Raw genomic sequence first — 23,220 nt, forward strand, 5'->3', positions numbered from 1 at the left:
GGTTATTAGTTCAGTGACAATACCACTACACCATTGCTACCCCAGATCAGCCATGACCTCATTGGATGGCGGAGCAGACTAAATTGGCTGAAAGGCCTACTCCTGCTCCTACGTCTTATGGTCTCCCCACTCTTTCCCGCTCTGTCTCTTCCCCCCCCACTTGCACTTTCCCTCCCTCTTCACCCCCCTTCCCATCTATGTCTGTCTCTCTTTTACTTCCCATCTCTCTCTCTCTCCTGCCATCTCTCTCTCTTTTTGTCTCTCTATCTACCCCGCTCTCTCTCTCTTCCCCGCTCTCTCTCTCTTCCCCGCTCTCTCTCTTCCCCGCTCTCTCTTCCTCGCTCGCACTCTCTCTTCCCCGCTCGCGTGCTCTCTCTTCCCTGCTCATGCTCTCCCTTCCCCGTTCTCTCTCTTCCCCGCTCACGCTCTCTCTCCCCCACTCGCGCTCTCTCTTCCCTGCTCGCGCTCTCTCTTCCCCGCTCGTGCTCTCTCTTCCCCGCTCGCGCTCTCTCTTCCCCGCTCGCGCTCTCTCTTCCCCGCTCGCGCGCTCTCTTCCCCGCTCGCGCGCTCTCTTCCCCGCTCTCTCTCTCCTCCCCGCTCTCTCTCTCCTCCCCGCTCTCTCTCTCTTCCCCGCTCTCTCTCTCTCTTCCCCGCTCTCTCTCTCTTCCCCGCTCTCTCTCTCTCCTCCCCGCTCTCTCTCTCTCCTCCCCGCTCTCTCTCTCTTCCCCGCTCTCTCTCTCTCTTCCCCGCTCTCTCTCTCTTCCCCGCTCTCTCTCTCTCCTCCCCGCTCTCTCTCTCTCCTCCCCGCTCTCTCTCTCTCTTCCCCGCTTGCTCTCTCTCTCTCCTCCCCGCTCTCTCTCTCTTCCCCGCTCGCTCTCTCTCTTCCCCGCTCTCTCTCTCTCTTCCCCGCTCTCTCTCTCTCTTCCCCGCTCTCTCTCTCTCTTCCCTGCTCTCTCTCTCTCTTCCCCGCTCTCTCTCTCTCTTCCCCGCTCTCTCTCTCTCTTCCCCGCTCTCTCTCTCTCTTCCCCACTCTCTCTCTCTCTTCCCCACTCTCTCTCTCTCTCTTCCCCACTCTCTCTCTCTCTTCCCCACTCTCTCTCCCTCTTCCCCACTCTCTCTCTCTCTTCCCCGCTCTCGCTCTTTTACTTCCCATCTCTCTCTCTCTCCTGGCATCTCTCTCTCTTCCCATCTCTCTATCTACCCCGCTCTCTCTCTCTCTCTTCCCCGCTCTCTCTCTCTTCCCCTCTCTCTCTCTCTCTCTTCCCCGCTCTCTCTCTCTCTTCCCCGCTCTCCCTCTCTCTTCCCCGCTCTCTCTCTCTCTTCCCTGCTCGCGCTCTCTCTTCCCCGCTCGCGCTCTCTCTTCCCCGCTCGCGCTCTCTCTTCCCCGCTCGCGCTCTCTCTTCCCCGCTCGCGCTCTCTCTTCCCCGCTCGCGCTCTCTCTTCCCCGCTCGCGCTCTCTCTTCCCCGCTCGCGCTCTCTCTTCCCCGCTCGCGCTCTCTCTTCCCCGCTCGCGCTCTCTCTTCCCCGCTCGCGCTCTCTCTTCCCCGCTCGCGCTCTCTCTTCCCCTCTCTCTCTCTTCCCCTCTCTCTCTCTCTTCCCTTCTCTCTCTCTTCCCCTCTCTCTCTCTCTTCCCCTCTCTCTCTCTTCCCCTCTCTCTCTCTTCCCCTCTCTCTCTCTCTCTTCCTCTCTCTCTCTCTCTCTCTCTTCCCCCCTCTCTCTCTTCCCTCTCTCTCTCTCTTCCCTCTCTCTCTCTCTTCCCTCTCCCTCTCTCTCTCTTCCCTCTCTCTCTCTTCCCTCTCTCTCTTCCTCTCTCTCTCTCTCTTCCTCTCTGTCCTCTCTCTCTCTCTCTCTTCCTCTCTCTCTCTCTTCCTCTCTCTCTCTTCCTCTCTGTCTCTCTTCCCCCTCTCTCTCCCTCTCTTTCCCTCTCTCTTCCCATTTCTCTCCCTCTCTCTCTTCCCATTTCTCTCCCTCTCTCTCTTCCCATTTCTCTCCCTCTCTCTCTTCCCATTTCTCCCTCTCTCTCTTCCCCTCTCTCTCTTCCCCTCGGTCCCTCTCTCTCCCTCTGTCTCTCTCCCTCTCTCTCTTTCCCTCTCGCCCTCTCTCTCTTCCCCTCTCGCCCTCTCTCTCTTCCCCTCTCGCCCTCTCTCTCTTCCCCTCTCGCCCTCTCTCTCTTCCCCTCTCGCCCTCTCTCTCTTCCCCTCTCGCCCTCTCTCTCTTCCGCACTCTCCCTCTCTCTCTCCCCCTCTCTCCCACTCTTTGTCTCCTCCCATCTCTCTCTCTCTCTCACCCTGTCTCTCTCTCTCCCTTCCGCCGCTCGCTCTCTCTCTTCCCGCCTCTCGATTTTTCATCCCAGTTCTCCCCGTCTGTCTTTCCTGTCTCTTCTCTACTTCCGACCACCCCCACCCATGCCATATTCATTCTGATTCTCTCTGCATTGCTTCCCACCCCACCTCAGGAGTGTTGCCCCATACATTTGTTTCCATGGGGGTTTTAGCTGGTATGCATCAGGGGACCATTCTTCCAAGTATGAGCTTAGTCAGCAAATATTAGGTATCCAACTGCAGGAGACATCACACCAGATGTTCACAATTGTGGGTTTTCCAGCAGGACTCTGGGGTAATGGCCTCCAACCTTTGTCCCAGGGGAGGGGCACATCATCTGCTACTAGTCCGGTGTTCTGGGGTCTAGGAATGTCAGAACTTTATAAGGGAACTATTTATACTGGGAAGCGGGGAGGAATGGCGAGAGATTTGAAAGCTGTGACATCCATGTACTCCAGTGTTTATTGAACTGTTTTTGCATGTGTTGTAACCCAATAGGGTGGGCCACTGACAAGTTACAGGATAAGCCCCTGTGTTTACAGCCTCATGTTGGCTAATAGCAGCTCTCCATGCACTTACCTCCATGACCCACCTTGTCTCTCTGGCACCTGTCTCCCTGCTGACCTATCATCTCTGCTGGCTCCAGAATGCCAATTTTCCTGCATCAGCTCTCTTCTGGCATTTTCCTTTACTCTCCTGCTCATCTGCAAATCCTTTAGTATCCCAACCAGTCTAATCCCACTCTCTGCACTACATAATACAGAATCAATGTGCCACCCAGTCTAATTAGTATGGTAACTTCTGATTCTGTACTGCAGATGAGGATGGTGTTAGCAGGGGTAAAGGGGTAATATTCTCCTTATTCTGTACAGTACATGGGCAGTCTTATCAAGAGGAAAGAAATAATATACTCCTGATTCTATACAGTACACAGAGCCAATGTACTTCTCGGTTCTGCTGTTTCTATGAATTGCTTTCTGGGAATGTAAGTATCCAGGATTCAGTGCATGCTGTGGGCTCAATGTCAGTCTAATAATAGCCTTTCGATGGAAGTATTGATTTCATGTTCTGCTGCAGTCCTAGGACATTCTGAGAAGGGTTTTTGTTTTTGTTTTTCCTGTCCATCCATCTCCTGGACTTGCTGACTTTGAGAGACACAGTTTCTGTACAGTTTCCCTGCTTGTGTGAGGACTGGTTTGCAGAAAACTGAAGGGGGATCCATGTTCTAACAGTTGTTCACCTGAACGTCCCAAAGTCCTGATTTTGTCATAGCCCCGTGGCTGAGGGCTGCAATGTTGTATTATCATAACCCAAGGCACAGGGGGATCGTGGAAACCTCCTCCATGTTGGCAGCAGATCCTGAGAGGGGTGACGGGTGCTCGGGGAGGGGGGGGGGTCTCCTTCCCTTCCTCTGCCTCACACACTGCTGCCTGACAGGCCGGCCTGTCTCATGGAATCACAGAAAGTTTACGGCACAGAAAGAGGCCACTTGGCCCATCGTGTCTGTGCCGGGTGAAAAACGAGCCCCCCAGCCTATCCCACTTTTCAGCATTCGGTCCATAGCCCTGCAGGTTCCGGCCCTTCAGGTGCACATCCAGACACCTTTTAAATGAGGTGAGAGTTTCTGCCTCTTCAACACCTTTAAGGCAGTGAGTTCCAGACCCCTACTAACCCCTGGGTGAAAAGATTTTTCCTAATCTTTCTATCGATCACTTTGTATTTATGCCCCCTAGTCACTGACCTCTCTGCCAAAGTAAATAGGCCCTTCCCATCCACCATATCCGGGCCCCTCACAATTTTGTACATCTCAATCAAGCCTAGTTACTGCACTCTGTCCCTCTTCTCCTCCCTCTCGCCCCTCCTCCCCCCGCCCCCGGTACCTCCAAGCCCCTGCTTCCCCTCCCGCATACCACTTCCCCTCCGCCTTTCCTCCCTTCCACTCTCCTCTCCCCCAGGCTGCAAGTATAACTGATCCCTAGTTACCCTGAGAAGGCGATGATGGGGAGCCTTCACTTCAATGTTTTGATGGAGATTGAATGTACTGCATGGAATGAGCTGTGACATCCAGGTCTACCACTTGCCATTGAATTGGGTAAATGATTGATATCATTGAACCCACACAGAAAGAGTAGCTTGTTTTCCACAATAATGTGAATTGGTAACATTGGATCACAGAGCAGAGACCTCAAATAATTGTATAATAAAAATATTTCTGTCTACTTCTTGCACTATAAATTCCTATGTCCATGTTTATAATGGAAACTGACTATGTAAACCTGTCATTCTCTAATTATACCCATCAGCAGAGGTGCTGCAGCCCCACCTGTGGCAAGAGGCAGTAATTACAATGTGACCAGTTTACATAGCACGTTCGCTATTACAAAGAAAGAACCTGAACTTACATAGAATCTTTTACAAACTCAGGGCACGTCAAAGCACTTTCTGGGCAATGAAATTATTGTAAAGTGTAGTCACGACTGTAAAGTAGAAAAAACATGGATGTGGAAGTTTATGATGTAAGAACAATCTAATCTACACTGTGTACTTTCCAAGGCTTTAATGTCTTTGTTCCAGTCCTGAACATGACTCGAGTTAAAATTCCCAAATACAAAGACAGCAATCCCTGAAATCAATAAGATGCCTGGATTCCCTCCTGATCCTGATTTATGTTAATGCTATTCTTCTTCCTTCTATCCTAGAATTCAAAACAATGGTTGGATTATCTTCCTCCTGACTATGGCAGCAGTGTTCTGGGTGTATCGGCTGGTCAAAGTCATCTGCAATTTGCTGAGTTACTGGGAAATCAGAACGTTCTACATCAAAGCACTGAAGATCCCCACGGTACAACCCACAATTCTCTGCTCAGTTAACAGCGAGGCTCTTCAGAATGCTTTGGCACACTCAGTGTTCAGATGTATGTGCGTGTCAGTCTCCACTTGTACACATTCAGTGTTTTGGTGTGTCGGTTCTATTTATCCTGGTAAGGTGGTGGTGGGCCTTCCTGCGGTTTAATACAATGGAGTGTCCGATGAGGCCACTTCAGGGGGGCGCTAAATGTGTTGGTGTGAGACTGGAGTCACATATAGGCCTGGAAATGGGTTAGGACAGCAGGTTTCCTTCGCTAAGGAGCAGCAGTGAGCCAGTTGGGTTTTTAATGACAAACTGATCCCTTTTACGGTCCCGTTCCCTGATCCCAGACTTTTATGTTCCAGTTTTTTGTTTTGAACTGCCCGTGGTGGGATTTACACTTGTGTTCTTTAAGTGACCAGTCCAGTAATATAACCACTATGCTACCATGAATGTCATGTTGCAGTTAACAGCCTGTGGCCATTCCTGCCTGTTCTAGGTCGAGTTGTGTAATTACACCTGGCAGGAGGTCCAAGCCCGCCTGATTCTGCTTCAGCGAGAGCAGCAAATGTGCATCCACAAGAAGGAGCTCACTGAGCTCGACATCTACCACCGCATCCTCCGCTTCAAGAACTACATGGTGGCCATGGTGAACAAATCGCTGCTGCCGGTCCACCTCAGCCTCCCACTGATGGGCGATGTCATCTTCTTCTCCCAGGGCCTGAAGTACAATTTTGAGATGATCTTCTTCTGGGGCCCTGGATCTCTATTCCAGAACAAGTGGAACCTCCACCCCAAATACAAACGTTCCGGGAGCCGCCTGGAGTTGGCACAGCAGCTCAGCCGGACGGTGCTGCTGATTGGAATCGCCAACCTGCTGCTCTGCCCTTTCATCCTGGTCTGGCAGATCCTCTACGCCTTCTTTAGTTACACTGAGGTCATCAAGAGGGAGCCGGGGAGCCTCGGGGCCCGCCGCTGGTCCCTGTTTGGGCGCCTGTACCTCCGACACTTCAACGAGCTGGATCACGAGCTACAGGCACGGCTCAGCAGAGGCTACAAACCAGCCACCAAGTACATGAACTCCTTCACCTCGCCACTGCTCACCGTCTTCGCCCAGAACCTGGCCTTCTTCTCAGGCTCCATTCTGGCGGTCCTAATCGCCCTCACCGTCTATGATGAGGATGTGCTAACGGTGCAGCATATCCTGACTGCCATCACTGTGCTGGGGATTGTGGTGACAGTGTGCAGGTAAGGCCCAGACCCTGTAGCAGCATGGAAATTGGACTGGGTCTAGGTTACTGTATCTCAGCACATAGGAAACTCTGAGAGGGAATGGAAATGAAACCTGTAGACTGTCATTCCATGATGCAGTGATAGATCTCTCGCTACACTGTCCCATCAAACACTCCCAGGACAGCTACAGCATGGGGTTAGATACAGAGTAAAGCTCCCTCTACACTGTCCCCATCAAACACACTCAGGAAAGGTACAGCACGGGGTTAGATACAGACTAAAGCCACCTCTACACTGTCCCATCAAACACTCCCAGGACAGGTACAGCATGGGGTTAGATACAGAGAAAAGCTCCCTCTACACTGTCCCATCAAACACTCCCAGGACAGGTACAGCACGGGGTTAGATACAGAGTAAAGTTCCCTCTACACTGTCCCCATCAAACACTCCCAGGACAGGTACAGCACGGGGTTAGATACAGAGTAAAGCTCCCTCTACACTGTCCCATCAAACACTCCCAGGACAGGTACAGCACGGGGTTAGATACAGAGTAAAGCTTCCTCTACACTGTCCCCATCAAACACTCCCAGGGCAGGTACGGCACGGGGTTAGATACAGAGTAAAGCTCCCTCTACACTGCCCGCATCAAACACTCCCAGGACAGGTACAGCACGGGGTTAGATACACAGTAAAGCTCCCTCTACACTGTCCCCATCAAACACTCCCAGGACAGGTACAGCACGGGGTTAGATACAGAGTAAAGCTCCCTCTACACTGTCCCCATCAAACATTCCCAGGACAGGTACAGCATGGGGTTAGATACAGAGTAAATCTCCCTCTACACTGTCCCCATCAAACACTCCCAGGACAGGTACAGCACGGGGTTAGATACAGAGTAAAGCTCTCTCTACACTGTCCCCACCAAACACTCCCAGGACAGGTACAGCATGGGGTTAGATACAGAGTAAATCTCCCGCTACACCGTCCCCATCAAACACTCCCAGGACAGGTACAGCACAGGGTTAGATACAGAGTAAAGTTCCCTCTACACTGTCCCCATCAAACACTCCCAGGACAGGTACAGCACGGGGTTAGATACAGAGTAAAGCTCCCTCTACACTGTCCCATCAAACACTCCCAGGACAGGTACAGCACGGGGTTAGATACAGAGTAAAGCTCCCTCTACACTGTCCCATCAAACACTCCCAGGACAGGTACAGCACGGGGTTAGATACAGAGTAAATCTCCCTCTGCACTGTCCCCATCAAACACTCCCAGGGCAGGTACAGCACGGGGTTAGATACAGAGTAAAGCTCCCTCTACACTGTCCCATCAAACACTCCCAGGACAGGTACAGCACGGGGTTAGATACAGAGTAACGCTCCCTCTACACTGTCCCATCAAACACTCCCAGGACAGGTACAGCATGGGGTTAGATACAGAGTAAATCTCCCGCTACACCGTCCCCATCAAACACTCCCAGGATAGGTACAGCACAGGGTTAGATACAGAGTAAAGCTCCCTCTACACCGTACCCATCAAACACTCCCAGGACAGGTACAGCATGGGGTTAGATACAGAGTAACGCTCCCTCTACACTGTCCCCATCAAACACCCCCAGGACAGGTACAGCACGGGGTTAGATACAGAGTAAAGCTCCCTCTACACTGTCCCCATCAAACACTCCCAGGACAGGTACAGCACGGGGTTAGATACAGAGTAAAGCTCCCTCTACACTGTCCCATCAAACACTCCCAGGACAGGTACAGCACGGGGTTAGATACAGAGTAAAGCTCCCTCTACACTGTCCCATCAAACACTCCCAGGACAGGTACAGCACGGGGTTAGATACAGAGTAAAGCTTCCTCTACACTGTCCCCATCAAACACTCCCAGGACAGGTACAGCATGGGGTTAGATACAGAGTAAAGCTCCCTCTAGACTGTCCCCATCAAACACTCCCAGGACAGGAACAGCATGGGGTTAGATACAGAGTAAAGCTCCCTCTACACTGTCCCCATCAAACACTCCCAGGACAGGTACAGCACGGGGTTAGATACAGAGTAACGCTCCCTCTACACTGTCCCATCAAACACTCCCAGGACAGGTACAGCACGGGGTTAGATACAGAGTAAAGCTCCCTCTACACTGTCCCATCAAACACTCCCAGGACAGGTACAGCAAGGGGTTAGATACAAAGCAGCTTTCATATTCTGTGTTGACCTTTTTGGGAGTAATGCTGACCCTGATTCTGACCATGTTCCTATGTTGACCAGTTCCTGGAGTAATGCTGACCCTGACCATGTTGCTGTCGGGACCAGTGTGTGGAATGGTATTGACCCCTGATGTGTGTTTAACTCCAGGTCCTTTATTCCTGATGAATATATGGTGTGGTGCCCAGAGCAGCTGCTGCAATGTGTCCTGGCCCACATCCACTACATGCCCGACCACTGGAAAGGAAATGCCAACAAATCGGAGACCCGGGACGAGATGGCTCAGCTCTTCCAATACAAAGCGGTAGGGTAAATGTTGGAATGCACCATGGTGATGGGGGGGGCGGGTGCGATGCAGAAGTGTGAGGGGTCCAACACGGAACTGGGATAAACTGCCGAACAGAGGACTTGCATTTATGTAGTGTTTTTGTCAGGATGTCCCAAAGTGTTTCACAGCCAATGAAGAGGTCCATTTTAAAGTGTTACAATGTAGGAAAGTATTGCAGCCAAATAATGTGAACAATGTGATAATAACCAGATGACCTGTGTTAGGTGTTGTTTGAGGGATGAATATTGGCAGGACGACTCATGGAGCCAGAGAGAACAATAAATCACTCAGTAATACAGAACTTGAGTATTGCTGAAAAAAGGATTCGCCACTATATTGCCTCAATAGATGGCCACACCATAAGCAACAGCCGCTTGAAACACGCCCACACTGTAAACTCACCAAAGTGGAAATGGACATGGCGGCACAATTAATGATGCCACCAAACACAGAATCTCTCTGACCATGAACCCTCTGAAAGTGAGGAGTTTGTTCTCAGACACAGCTTCAATTTTGATGTGCCTTCATCCCACATCAAACGGGAAAAATCGTTTGCTGAGTTCGAACTCCTCTGTTCCAAGCTATCCCGCCACAAGCCAGCATCTAATGAGGATGCTGAGTCCTCGAACGTGTGCCTAGCTGAGCTAGCGTGCACGTTTTGTGGGATACTCAACGATTTGGCTGATTTTCCACATTTAGCGCAAATGTCTGGTGGTATTGCAGGGCCTCAAGGCCAACCCAAACGTACATATGGGTAAGCTCAGCAAAAGGACTGGAGTAATCAGCCTTAACAAGTGTTACCATATCAACAAAATGCACACCACTCTTCATGACTGGCCCTATTTATCTATGACCGGTTCTGCACATGAATTGGCTAAATGGTTGGGCAAATTACTACAACCGGTTCTGAGCAAATTTTCCACATACACAGTGAAGGATTCCTTCACCTTTGCAAAGACCATACAGGACTTGCATATCGATAGCAATGCCATGTCCATGTGCTCGTTCAACACTGCTAGCCGATTCACTAATGTACCGCTCAAAGAAACCATGGACATTTGCACCGCTTCAGCATATCATGGTGACCTAGACACGCATTCGTTTACAGGGTAAATAGTGAGAAATTGTTCCCTCTTAAGAGTACATCAACAACTAAAGGGCACAGAATCAAAATAATGGGCAAAAAGGAGTAAATGTGATGTGAGGAAAAAATTTTTCACCCAGAGGGTGTTTGCAGTCTAGAACAAACTCCCTGAAAGGGTGGTGGAGGTTCGATCGAGGTATTGAAAAGAGAATTGGATTGCTACCTGAAAAGAATGTGCAAGGTTACAGGGATAAGGCAGGGGAGTGGGAGTGGGTAGAATGCTCTCTCAGCAAGCCAGTACAGACTCATTGGGCTGAATGGCCTCCTTCTGCACTGTAAAGCTTCTGTGAACTTACGACCTCAGCAACTCGCGCTGTTGAGTTCAGTTTTAATGACACCATATCTGCCCAAGTAGATGTTGCCATGGGATCCCTCTAGGCTTGGCTCTCACTAACATGTTTATCAGTTTCCACGAGAAACACGTCATTGATGGAATGACCCCAAACCCCCTAGCCCTTGCATATTTCCGATACATAGACGACATATTTGCTATATTTGAATCTGTAGCTGCATGTAAGAATTTCGTCACATGCCTTAAAGGGCTCCACCCTGCACACACATTTACCATTGAATCGGAGCAGTCAAACAAGCTCCCTTTCCTCGGCGTGCTAGTTGAGAAACCTGTTAATGGGTTCTCTACTATTGTCTACCGCACGCCTACCTTCACTGGTCAGTATATGCATTGGAATTCCTGCTGCTCTACACATAATAAGATTGGCCTTATTGGCAACCTCGTAAATAGTGCCCAGGCCACTTGCTCTCCGTACAAGCTTGACTCTAAAATAGGGGGCACCAAAGACATCCTGTGGGATAATGGCTACCCTGGTCAGATCATTGCTCGCTGTGTATCGTACAGACTCATGAATGGGCCTAAGGCTGCCACTTTAGGTCCTGAAAAGTGCCCAGTGTACCTCAGATTACCCTGGAAGGATAAGGTATCTCAAACATTTGAGTAATAGGTGGAGCCAGATGTTTCACATTGTTACTATGCAGTAGCAACACGAGTGGTATTCCTCACTAACAGGATGTTTCCATCAAGTCAAAAGATGTTCTGCCTCCCACACAAATGAGTAATATCGTGAATGAGTTTCAGTGCCAGTGTGATGCCGGGTATGTAGGCTGTACATCCCAACAACTGCTGGATCATGTCAAATGTCCCTTCAGCTGTTCACAACAGGCTAAGCACTGACTGTACTCAACCAGCAAGCAACCATGCCTGCAAAACTCCGAACGTTGTGTCCAACATCAGATGTAATACTGCAATTGGACTACACATGCTACGCCATCTTGATTGTACTAAGAATTACACTGACAACCAATTTAAGATTATCAGTCAGGCTTGCAGTGTGGCTCACTTATGCTGGAAGCTACATATATTCACACACACAGGGCCCTGTCCTTGGCAGACAGATGGAGCATGACCATGCATTGCACCTTCTTCAACTAAACAAAAGCTTGAGGGTCAGCCATTCCCTGTTTCATTCCCCATGGCAATGCCTTCACCAATCAATAGATCTGCCTGGTTTGAATTTAAACACAAGCTTGGCAGTTAACTGTTCCCTGGTGCATTCTCCATGGCAATGCCTCTACCAACCAGAGTCCACTTGCCAACCATTCAGCACCGTCTTCTCATGCAGTTCAAATTGTTGTTTGTTTTACTATTAGTATTATCTACCCGGCTATGTGGAAAATTGCCCAGGTACGTCTTGTACACTTTAAGCAGGACAAATCCAACCTGGCCAATTACCGCCCCATCAGTCTACTCTCGATCATCAGTAAAGTGATGGAAGGGTCATCGACAGCGTTATCAAGCGGCAATTGCTTAGCAATAACTGGCTTACTGATGCCCAGTTTGGGTTCTGCCAGGGCCACTCAGCTCCTGACCTCGTTACAGCCTTGGTTCAAGCGTGGACAAAAGAGCTGAATTCCCGAGGTGAGGTAAGAGTAACTGTCCCTGACATCAAGGCCACATTTGACCAAGTGTGGCATCAAGGAGCCCGAGCAAAAATAGTCATTGGGAATGAGGAGGAAAACTCTCTGCTGGTTGGAGTCAACATACCTAGCACAAAGGAACATGGTTGTGGTTGCTGGAGGTCAGTCATCTCAGCTCCAGGACATCACTGCAGGAGTCCCTCAGGATAGTGTCCTCGGCCCAACCATCTTCAGCTGCTTCATCAATGACCTTCCTTCCATCATAAGGTCAGAAGTGGGAATGTTCGCTGACGATTGCACAATATTCACCATTCGTGACTCCTCAGATACTGAAGCAGTCCATGTCCAAATGCAGCAAGACCTGGACAATATCCAGGCTTGGACTGACAAGTGGCAAGTAACATTCACACCACACAAATGCCAGGCAATGACCATCTCTAACAAGAGAGAATCTAACCAATGCCTTTTGATGTTCAATGGCATTACCATCACTAAATCCCCTACTATTAACCTTCTGGAGGTACCATTGACCAGAAGCTGAACTGGACTAGCCATATAAATACTGTGGCTACAAGAGCAGGTCAGAGGCTAGGAATCCTGCAATGAGTAACTCACCTCCTGACTCCCCAAAGCCTGTCCACCATCTACAAGGCACAAGTGAGGAGTGTGATGGAATACTCCCCACTTGCCTGGATGAGTGCAGCTCCCACAACACTCAAGAAGCTCGACACCATCCAGGACAAAGCAGCCCACTTGATTGGCACCGCATCCACAAACATTCACTCTCTCCACCACCGATGTACAGTAGCAGCAGTGTGTGTACCATCTACAAGATGCACTGCAGGAATTCACCAAGTCTTCTTAAACAGCACCTTCCAAACCCATGACCACTACCATCTAGAAAGACAAGGGCAGCAGATAGGTGGGAATACCACCACCTGGAAGTTCCCTTCCAAGTCACTCACCATCCTAACTTGGAAATATATCACCGTTCCTTCACTGTCACTGGGTCAAAATCCAGGAACTCTCTTCCTAACAGCACTGTGGGTGTACCTACACCACATGGACTGCAGCGGTTCAAGAAGGCAGCTCACCCCCACCTTCTCAAGGGCAACTAGGAATGGGCAGTAAGTACTGGCCCAGCCAGTGACACCCACATCCTGTGAATGAATAAAAAATAAAAAAATTTCTTGCGCATCTGTCCTAATGCGTGCAAGACAAAAAGCTTCAACAGCAAGTCTCTTTTTAAATACCAACGTGTTCAGGTCTGGAAACCTGACTGTTGCCTGCTCAAGCCTCATCTGCAGCATTTTGTACAGAGTGGCCTTTATATTTTTGTAATCTAAGCTCTGAACAAAACCTTCAGAGAGAGGTCTGGCAGCCTCTTGGCTCTGATACTGGACCAGGAATCCACAGGATGAGAGTTCATGTTTCTTCAGAGCAAGTTGTTAAATTGAACTTGTTAAATAATTTATTCTTGGAATGTGGGCCTCGCTGAAAATGCTGGATTCATTGCCCATTCTCTACTTGCTCTGAGGGCGGTCTGCCCTCTGGTAATGTGTCAGCTGGCACAGGAAAAAATGTCCATGAAACCTGCTGCATTATCCCAATTGGTTTAGTTTGGGGAAAGGACCCTATCCAGTCTACAAAGTAACTGCAGCTCTACGTTATGTAGAACTAAAACTGAGGCAAGTTTTACCTGTGGGTCTGAGACCTCGATCGCACAGTTCCTCAGAACAAATTAAACAAGAAATACCTCAGTACAGTGGGTTGGAATGTGTGAGGTTGGTTTAGGGTGCATGGAATTTGGGAGTTAGGACATTGGGCTCACTTAACAAACATTGAAAGCTGTAAAGAAGGAAAGACTTAACTGACCCTCACTGTGTGACATTGGGGTGAGTCTGACTGACCCTCACTGTATGATATGGGGTATGTCTGACTGACCCTCACTGTGTGACATTGGGGTGAGTCTAACTGACCCTCACTGTGTGACATTGGGGTGAGTCTAACTGACCCTCACTGTGTGACATTGGGGTGAGTCTAACTGACCCTCACTGTGTGATATTGGGGTATGTCTGACTGACCCTCACTGTGTGACATTGGGGTGAGTCTAACTGACCCTCACTGTGTGACATTGGGGTGAGTCTAACTGACCCTCACTGTATGATATGGGGTATGTCTGACTGACCCTCACTGTGTGACATTGGGGTGAGTCTAACTGACCCTCACTGTGACATTAGGGCATATCTGACTGACCCTCACTGTGTGATATTGGGGTGAGTCTGGCTGACCCTCACTGTATGATATGGGGTATGTCTGACTGACCCTCACTGTGTGACATTGGGGTATGTCTGACTGACCCTCACTGTGTGATATTGGGGTGAGTCTGACTGACCCTCACTGTGTGACATTGGGGTGAGTCTGACTGACCCTCACTGTATGATATGGGGTATGTCTGACTGACCCTCATTGTGTGACATTAGGGTATGTCTGACTGACCCTCACTGTGACATTAGGGCATATCTGACTGACCCTCACTGTATGATATTGGGGTATGTCTGACTAACCGTCGCTGTATGATATTGGGATGTGTCTGACTGACACTCACTGTATGATATTGGGGTATGTCTGACTGACCCTCACTGTGTGACATTGGGGCATGTCTGACTGACCCTCACTGTGTGACATTGGGGTATGTCTGACTGACCCTCACTGTGTGACATTGGGGCATGTCTGACTGACCCTCACTGTGTGACATTGGGGCATGTCTGACTGACCCTCACTGTGTGACATTGGGGCATGTCTGACTGACCCTCACTGTGTGACATTAGGGTACGTCTGACTGACCCTCACTGTGTGACATTAGGGCATGTCTGACTGACCCTCACTGTGTGACATTAGGGTACGTCTGACTGACCCTCACTGTGTGACATTAGGGCATGTCTGACTGACCCTCACTGTATGATATTGGGATTTGTCTGACTGACCCTCACTGTGTGACATTAGGGTGTGTCTGACTGACCCTCACTGTGTGACATTGGGGTGTGTCTGACTGACCCTCACTGTGTGATATTAGGACGTGTCTGACTGACCCTCACTGTGTGATGTTGGCAGAGCCGCCCCGAGGGAATGTCGAATCAGGGTGCCCACCCTGGGTCCCCGGCTTTGGGGGACCCCACACTTCAACATCGCGGTGTCAGACATAATACTTTGCACGTACCCTTCAGAGTCTATGCGTGTTTGCCAATATGTACTTGTGTTTTTTTAAAAAGAGCCCCACTGTGGGCAGTGAGACAATAGGCACCTGGGAAGTAAAGTCTTTCATTTTTCACAGAACCACACTCAACGCAACCAGAATCCACCGTGAGGGCAACTTTTCGTATGCAGTTTAATTTGAATGTGTCAGTTTAATTAATGCAGAGGAGCAGCTCTACTGTTATTTAGAATACAATGGCTGGCACCAGCAAAGTCGGAGACAAAGGGAGAAAGTATAGCTCGGACGCGGAGAAAAAGATAGAAGAAAAGAGAGAGGCGAAACGGATAAGACCCTGAAAGGTTCACTGGAAAATTTCATGTTTTTTTAAGAGTGTTTTGGCTAGTGAGGGAAATGCTGAATTAATGCACTCCAGTGAATGGTACCACCACAGCTGAAGAAAAGGACACTAGTGCAAGATGTCCAGAGGTTGGTGAAATAGCCAATACTTCCGATGCTATTTCCACTGAAGAAGAAATGTATGATCCAGCGAATTGGCCAAATTTAGTTGACAACAAGACGATAGACATTTTAGTGGAGAGAGAGAGAGAGAGAGAGAGAGAGAGAGAGGGGGCCTGTGACAATAACTGGTAACTAAGCCTTCCCAAAGAATAATGAGAATCGTAACTGTTCAGAAGATTTCCACACATGGAGAATGCCAAATGGAGAAAAGGCTGAGAGACATTGACTGGCGTACTGAAAGAAATCTGATGCAGCTTTTTGCTTCTGCTGCAAATTGTCCAGCTGAAATTAACAAAGGAAAGGCCGCAGTGACTGGAAGCATCTCAATGACAGATTGCAATATTACAAATGACCTAAGGAAATATTCAAAATGCAACAAAATGGATGGAAACAAAGCCAAGATGTTCTGCAATGAAGACAGAGGGATGAGTACGCACAGGGAGACGTAACCAAGGAGAAGAAGCATTGGCAGTCACTGTGGGCACGTATTCTAGCGGTTGTGCAATGCCTGGCTGAACATAACTCAGCATTTTGTGGAACAAATGCCAAGGCTTTATGATCATAAGAATGTCAGCTTTCTGGGATTAATTGAGATGACAGCTAAATTCGATCCTATGATGCAAGAACATGTCCCACATATCAAAAACAGAGAAACCCATGACCATTATCTTGGATCTCGTATTCAAAATGAGCTGATCTCCATGATTGCGCTGCAGCTGAAGATAAACATTATTGAAAAGGTGAAGGCTGCAAAATACGTGGCAATTTTTCTCAACAGTACTCCTGGCGTGAGCCACCGTGAGCTGATGTCCCTTGGGCTTTGTTATGTTGACATGACTTCTGAAGAAGTGAAAGGAAGGGAGAGCTTTGCTGACTTTCTTCCGGTTCAAGACAAAAGTGGACAAGGACTGTCAGCTTCTCTCATGTCTGTGATGGATGGAATTGGCCTCTGTTATTGATTGTGTGGCGGGGGGAGGTGGGGGGGGTGTGGGGGCGGGCGGCAGGGGGTGGGGGGGGGCGGGGACGCAGGGATACGACAATGGGGAAAATATAAAGGGACAAAACAAGGCAGACAGGCAGCCTTCAACTCAACCACTGAGCTTTTTTCACTTCATGTGGCTGCCACAACTCAAATCTGATATTGGGAGTTTTTTTTCATTCATGGGAAGTGGGTCTCACAGGCCAGGCCAGCATTTATTGCCCGTCCCTAATTGCCCTTGAGAAGGCGCTGGAGAGCTGCCTTCTTGAACCGCTGCAGTCCATGTGGCATAGGTACACCCACTGTGCTGTTAGGGAGCGAGTTCCAGGATTTTGACCCAGTAACAGTGAAAGAGCAGCAATATATTTCCAAGTCAAGATGGTGAGTGGTTTGGAGGGAAACTTCCGGGTGGTGGTGTTCCCATGTGTCTGCTGCCCTCGTTCTTCTAGATGGTAGTGGTCATGGGTTTGGAAGGTGCTGTCTAAGGAGCCTTGGTGAGTTTTTGCATTGCATCTTGTAGATGGTACACACTGCTGGCACTGTGCATCGGTGGTGGAGGGAGTGAACGTTTGTGGAAGGGGTGCAAATCAAGCAGTCTGCTTTGTCCTGGAAGGTGTCAAGTTTCTTGAGTGTTGTGGGAGCTGCACTTGTCCAGGCAAGTGGGGAGTATTCCATCACACTCCTAACTTGTGCCTTGTAGATGGTGGACAGGTTTTGGGGAGTCAGGATTTGAGTTACTCAACACAGGATTCCTAGCCTCTGAACTGCTCTTGTAGCCACAGTATTTATATGATTGGTCCAGTTCAGTTTCTGGTCAATGGTAACCACCAGGGTGTTGATAGTGGGGGATTCAGTGTTGGTAATGCCATTGAACATCAGGGGGGGGATGGTTAGATTCTCCCTTGTTGGAGATGGTCATTGCCTGGCACTTGTGCAGCACGAATGTTACTCGCCACTTGTCAGCCCAAGCCTAGATATTGCCCAGGTCTTGCTGCATTTGGATGTGGACTGCTTCAGTATCTCAGGAGTTGCGAATAGTGCTGAACATTGTGCAATCATCAGTGAACATCCCCACTTCTGACCTTATGATGGAAGGAAGGTCATTGATGAAGCAGCTGAAGATGGTTGGGCCGAGGACACTACCCTGAGGAGCTCCTGCAGTGATGTCCTGGAGCTGAGATGACTGACCTCCAACAACCACAACCATCTTCCTTTGTGCTAGGTATGACTCCAACCAGTGGAGAGTTTTCCCCCTGATTCCCATTGACTCCAGTTTTGCTAGGGCTCCTTGATGCCACACTTGGTCAAACGTGGCCTTGATGTCAAGTCACTCTTACCTCACCTCGGGAGTTCAGCCCTATTGTCCATGTTTGAACCAAGGCTGTAATGAGTTCAGGAGCTGAGTGGCTCCAGCGAAACCCAAACAGAGCCTCAGTGAGCAGGTTATTGCTAAGGAATTGTCACTTGATAGCACTGTTGATTACGCCTATTGTCATTTTACTGATGATTGAGAGTAGACTGATGGGGCGGTAATTGGCCGGGTTGGATTTGTCCTCCTTGTTGTGAACAGGATGTACTTAGGCAATTTTCTACATAGCCGGGTAGATGCCAGTGTTGTAGCTGTACTGGAACAGCTTGGCTAGGGGTGCGGCAAGTTCTGGAGCACAAGCCTTAAGTACTGTTGCCAGAATATTGTTAGGGCCCATAGACTTTGCATAATCCAGTGCCTTCAGCCGTTTCTTGATATCACGTGGAGTGAATCGAATTGGCTGAAGACTGGCATCTGTGATGCTGGGGACTGCCGGAGGAGGCCGAGATGGATCATCCACTCAGCGCTTCTGCCTAAAGATTAGAGCAAATACTTCAGCCTTATCTTTTGCACTGATGTGCTGGGCTCCTCCATCATTGAGGATGGGGATATTTGTGGAGACTCCTCCTCCAGTGAGTTGTTTAATTGCCCACCACCATTCACAACTGGATGTGGCAGGACTGCAGAGCTTAGGTCTGATCCGTTGGCTGTGGAATTGCTTAGCTTTATCACTTGCTGATTCTGCTGTTTGGCACGCAAGTAGTCCTGTGTTGTAGCTTCACCAGGTTGACACCTCATTTTTAGGTATGCCTGGTGCTGCTCCCGGCATGCCCTCCTGCACTCTTCATTGAACCAGGGTTGATCCCCTAGCTTGGTTTTAATTGTAGAGTGGGAGATATGCCAGGCCATGAGGTTACAGATTGTGTTCGTGTACAATTCTGTTGCTGCTGCTTGTCCACAGGGCCTCATGGTTGCCCAGTCTTGAGTTGCTAGGTCTATTTGAAATCTATCCCATTTATTGCGATGGTATTGCCGCACAATACAATGGAGGGTATTCTCAATGTGAAGACTTCCTCTCCACCAGGACTGTACGGTGGTCACTCCTGCCGATACTGTCATGGACAGATGTATCTGCAGCAGGCAGGTTGGTGAGGATGAGGTCAAGTATGTTTTTTCCCTCTTGTTGGTTCACACACTACCTGCCGCACACCCAGTCTAGCAGCTATGTCATTTAGGACTCGGCCAGCTCGGTCAGTAGTGGTGCTACTGAGCCACTTTTGGTGATGGACAATGAAGTCCCCCACCCAGAGTACATTCTGCGCCCTTGCCACCTTCAGTGCTTCCTCCAAGTGGCATCCAACATGGAGGAGCACTGATACACTCATACCCCTCAGCTATGGTTGGCAAAGTGTAGTTCTAAAGCCATGACATTTTTTGGAGTCGTACAGCAAACTTACAATCTACTTTCAGCTTCAAATAATAGATGGCAAACATTGAGAGTGAGTACTCCCTCTCTAACTCCAAAGCCATTGTCAGGCACTAGGTGGTAGTGTTGAGTGGAGTATGAAAGCAGTGCGTTACCAGACAAGTGATATCAGGAACGCCTTGCTTAAAGTTGCTGAAGAATTCAACGACTCAAAAGTTAAAAGCGTGGTCGAGTCCTTGGTCAAATACAAATTCGAAAATTTTGTATTTTGCAATGGTTGTGTGATATGACATCATGTTTGTCGCAAGCACTGTGAGCAAGACACTTCAATCCAGGCAAATGCAACTTGACGTAGCTATCACACACCTCAAAGGACTCATTGAGTTCCTGCAGAAATACAGGAACACTGGATTTAACTCAGCCAAGAACACAGCAACAGAAATAGCAGCTGAAACGGATGTTGAGCCTCAATTCAGAGAACGTGTGAAACAAAAAAGAGGTGAGGAGGATGCGGAGAATTCGCTCGAGGAAGTGTTTGAAACCCATTACCTTCTGGTCATTGTGGATCAGGTCCTCGTGTTACCGACCACATGATTGGGACAAATGCAAGTACACACCAACAATTTCGGTTTTCTTTATGATGTGAAAAAATTCTGAGGAATGACAGAAGGTGCCGTGAGAGAGCGGAGCACGGAATTGGGCCTTGCATTGTCTGACGAAGATCTCACAATCTCCATGGTGCGGATCTTTTCTCAGAGTTTCGGGAATCCATCCCTCACGGAACAATCCTGCACTTCAGGCCTCCAGTTTCTTAAACCACTGGAAGGTTCCTTCCCAAACACGGTAATAGAGGACAGGGTTTTGCTGACAATCCCAGTCACAGTGGCTTCAGGGGAGCGAAGTTTTTCCAGGTTAAAATGATAAAGAACAGCCTGAGGACAACTATGTCTCAAGATAAGCTGGGTGGACTGACAACTCTGTCCATCGAGAAGGAATTAGCATCTAACCTGGATTACATGTTCTGATAGCAGAGTTTGCTGCAAGCAAGTGTCGGAAGGCAGATTGCAGAATCTATGCTGCACGACACTGATTGTCATTGGTGAGGTTTTTTTAAATTATATGAACTTCATTAAAATTATACATAAGAAGTACAATATAATATAACTACATTGTAATTGTACAGCTGGGCACTGTCAATATTGAACCTGTATAAAAACGTTAGGGGGGACCCAGGCAGTGGGATTTGTCCCAGGCCATACACCACACTAGGGACGGCCCTGGATACTGGAGCGGATCTGACTGACCCTCACTGTGTGATACTGGAGCGGATCTGACTGACCCTCACTGTGTGATACTGGAGCGGATCTGACTGACCCTCACTGTGTGACATTGGGGCGAGTCTGACTGACCCTCACTGTGTGATATTGGGGTGAGTCTGACTGACCCTCACTGTGTGATATTGGGGTGAGTCTGACTGACCCTCACTGTGTGATATTGGGGTGTGTCTGACTGACCCTCACTGTGTGATATTGGGGTGAGTCTGACTGACCCTCACTGTGTGATATTGGGGCGAGTCTGACTGACCCTCACTGTGTGATATTGGGCTGTGTCTGACTGACCCTCACTGTGTGATATTGGGGTGAGTCTGACTGACCCTCACTGTGTGATATTGGGGTGAGTCTGACTGACCCTCACTGTGTGATATTGGGCTGTGTCTGACTGACCCTCACTGTGTGATATTGGGGTGAGTCTGACTGACCCTCACTGTGTGATATTGGGGTGAGTCTGACTGACCCTCACTGTGTGATATTGGGGTGAGTCTGACTGACCCTCACTGTGTGATACTAGGATCTGACTGACCCTCACTGTGTGATATTGGGGTGAGTCTGACTGACCCTCACTGTGTGATATTGGGGTGAGTCTGACTGACCCTCACTGTGTGATATTGGGGTGAGTCTGACTGACCCTCACTGTGTGATATTGGGGTGTGTCTGACTGACCCTCACTGTGTGATATTGGGGTGAGTCTGACTGACCCTCACTGTGTGATATTGTGGCGAGTCTGACTGACCCTCACTGTGTGATATTGGGCTGTGTCTGACTGACCCTCACTGTGTGATATTGGGGTGAGTCTGACTGACCCTCACTGTGTGATATTGGGGTGAGTCTGACTGACCCTCACTGTGTGATATTGGGCTGTGTCTGACTGACCCTCACTGTGTGATATTGGGGTGAGTCTGACTGACCCTCACTGTGTGATATTGGGGTGAGTCTGACTGACCCTCACTGTGTGATATTGGGGTGAGTCTGACTGACCCTCACTGTGTGATATTGGGCTGTGTCTGACTGACCCTCACTGTGTGATATTGGGGTGAGTCTGACTGACCCTCACTGTGTGATATTGGGGTGAGTCTGACTGACCCTCACTGTGTGATATTGGGGTGAGTCTGACTGACCCTCACTGTGTGATACTAGGATCTGACTGACCCTCACTGTGTGATATTGGGGTGAGTCTGACTGACCCTCACTGTGTGATATTGGGGTGAGTCTGACTGACCCTCACTGTGTGATACTAGGATCTGACTGACCCTCACTGTGTGATATTGGGGCGAGTCTGACTGACCCTCACTGTGTGATATTGGGCTGTGTCTGACTGACCCTCACTGTGTGATATTGGGGTGAGTCTGACTGACCCTCACTGTGTGATATTGGGGTGAGTCTGACTGACCCTCACTGTGTGATATTGGGGTGAGTCTGACTGACCCTCACTGTGTGATATTGGGGTGAGTCTGACTGACCCTCACTGTGTGATATTGGGGCGAGTCTGACTGACCCTCACTGTGTGATATTGGGCTGTGTCTGACTGACCCTCACTGTGTGATATTGGGGTGAGTCTGACTGACCCTCACTGTGTGATATTGGGGTGAGTCTGACTGACCCTCACTGTGTGATATTGGGCTGTGTCTGACTGACCCTCACTGTGTGATATTGGGGCGAGTCTGACTGACCCTCACTGTGTGATATTGGGGCGAGTCTGACTGACCCTCACTGTGTGATATTGGGGTGAGTCTGACTGACCCTCACTGTGTGATACTAGGATCTGACTGACCCTCACTGTGTGATATTGGGGTGAGTCTGACTGACCCTCACTGTGTGATACTAGGATCTGACTGACCCTCACTGTGTGATATTGGGGTGAGTCTGACTGACCCTCACTGTGTGATATTGGGGTGAGTCTGACTGACCCTCACTGTGTGATATTGGGGTAAGTCTGACTGACCCTCACTGTGTGATATTGGGGTGAGTCTGACTGACCCTTACTGTGTGATATTGGGGTGAGTCTGACTGACCCTCACTGTGTGATACTAGGATCTGACTGACCCTCACTGTGTGATATTGGGGTGAGTCTGACTGACCCTCACTGTGTGATATTGGGGTGAGTCTGACTGACCCTCACTGTGCGATATTGGGGTGTGTCTGACTGACCCTCACTGTGTGATATTGGGGTGAGTCTGACTGACCCTCACTGTGTGATATTGGGGTGAGTCTGACTGACCCTCACTGTGTGATATTGGGGTAAGTCTGACTGACCCTCACTGTGTGATATTGTGGCGAGTCTGACTGACCCTCACTGTGTGATATTGGGCTGTGTCTGACTGACCCTCACTGTGTGATATTGGGGTGAGTCTGACTGACCCTCACTGTGTGATATTGGGGTGTGTCTGACTGACCCTCACTGTGTGATATTGGGGTGAGTCTGACTGACCCTCACTGT

General features: G+C 49.3%; 1 protein-coding gene across 4 annotated transcripts in view; it reads left to right on the plus strand.

The window, feature by feature from the left end:
- Positions 1-23,220, plus strand: part of atg9b (autophagy related 9B) — a 91,591-nt gene that overhangs the window by 41,422 nt on the left and 26,949 nt on the right. For all 4 annotated transcript variants that reach the window (XM_041189779.1, XM_041189775.1, XM_041189777.1 and 1 more), the window contains exons 6-8: positions 5,021-5,162; positions 5,668-6,416; positions 8,764-8,917. In XM_041189779.1, the coding sequence (XP_041045713.1) occupies positions 5,021-5,162; positions 5,668-6,416; positions 8,764-8,917 (1,045 nt within the window). The remainder of the gene's footprint in view (positions 1-5,020; positions 5,163-5,667; positions 6,417-8,763; positions 8,918-23,220) is intronic.

This window comes from Carcharodon carcharias, chromosome 6 (genome assembly GCF_017639515.1).
Source record: "Carcharodon carcharias isolate sCarCar2 chromosome 6, sCarCar2.pri, whole genome shotgun sequence".
In the NCBI taxonomy this organism is placed as follows: domain Eukaryota; kingdom Metazoa; phylum Chordata; class Chondrichthyes; order Lamniformes; family Lamnidae; genus Carcharodon; species Carcharodon carcharias.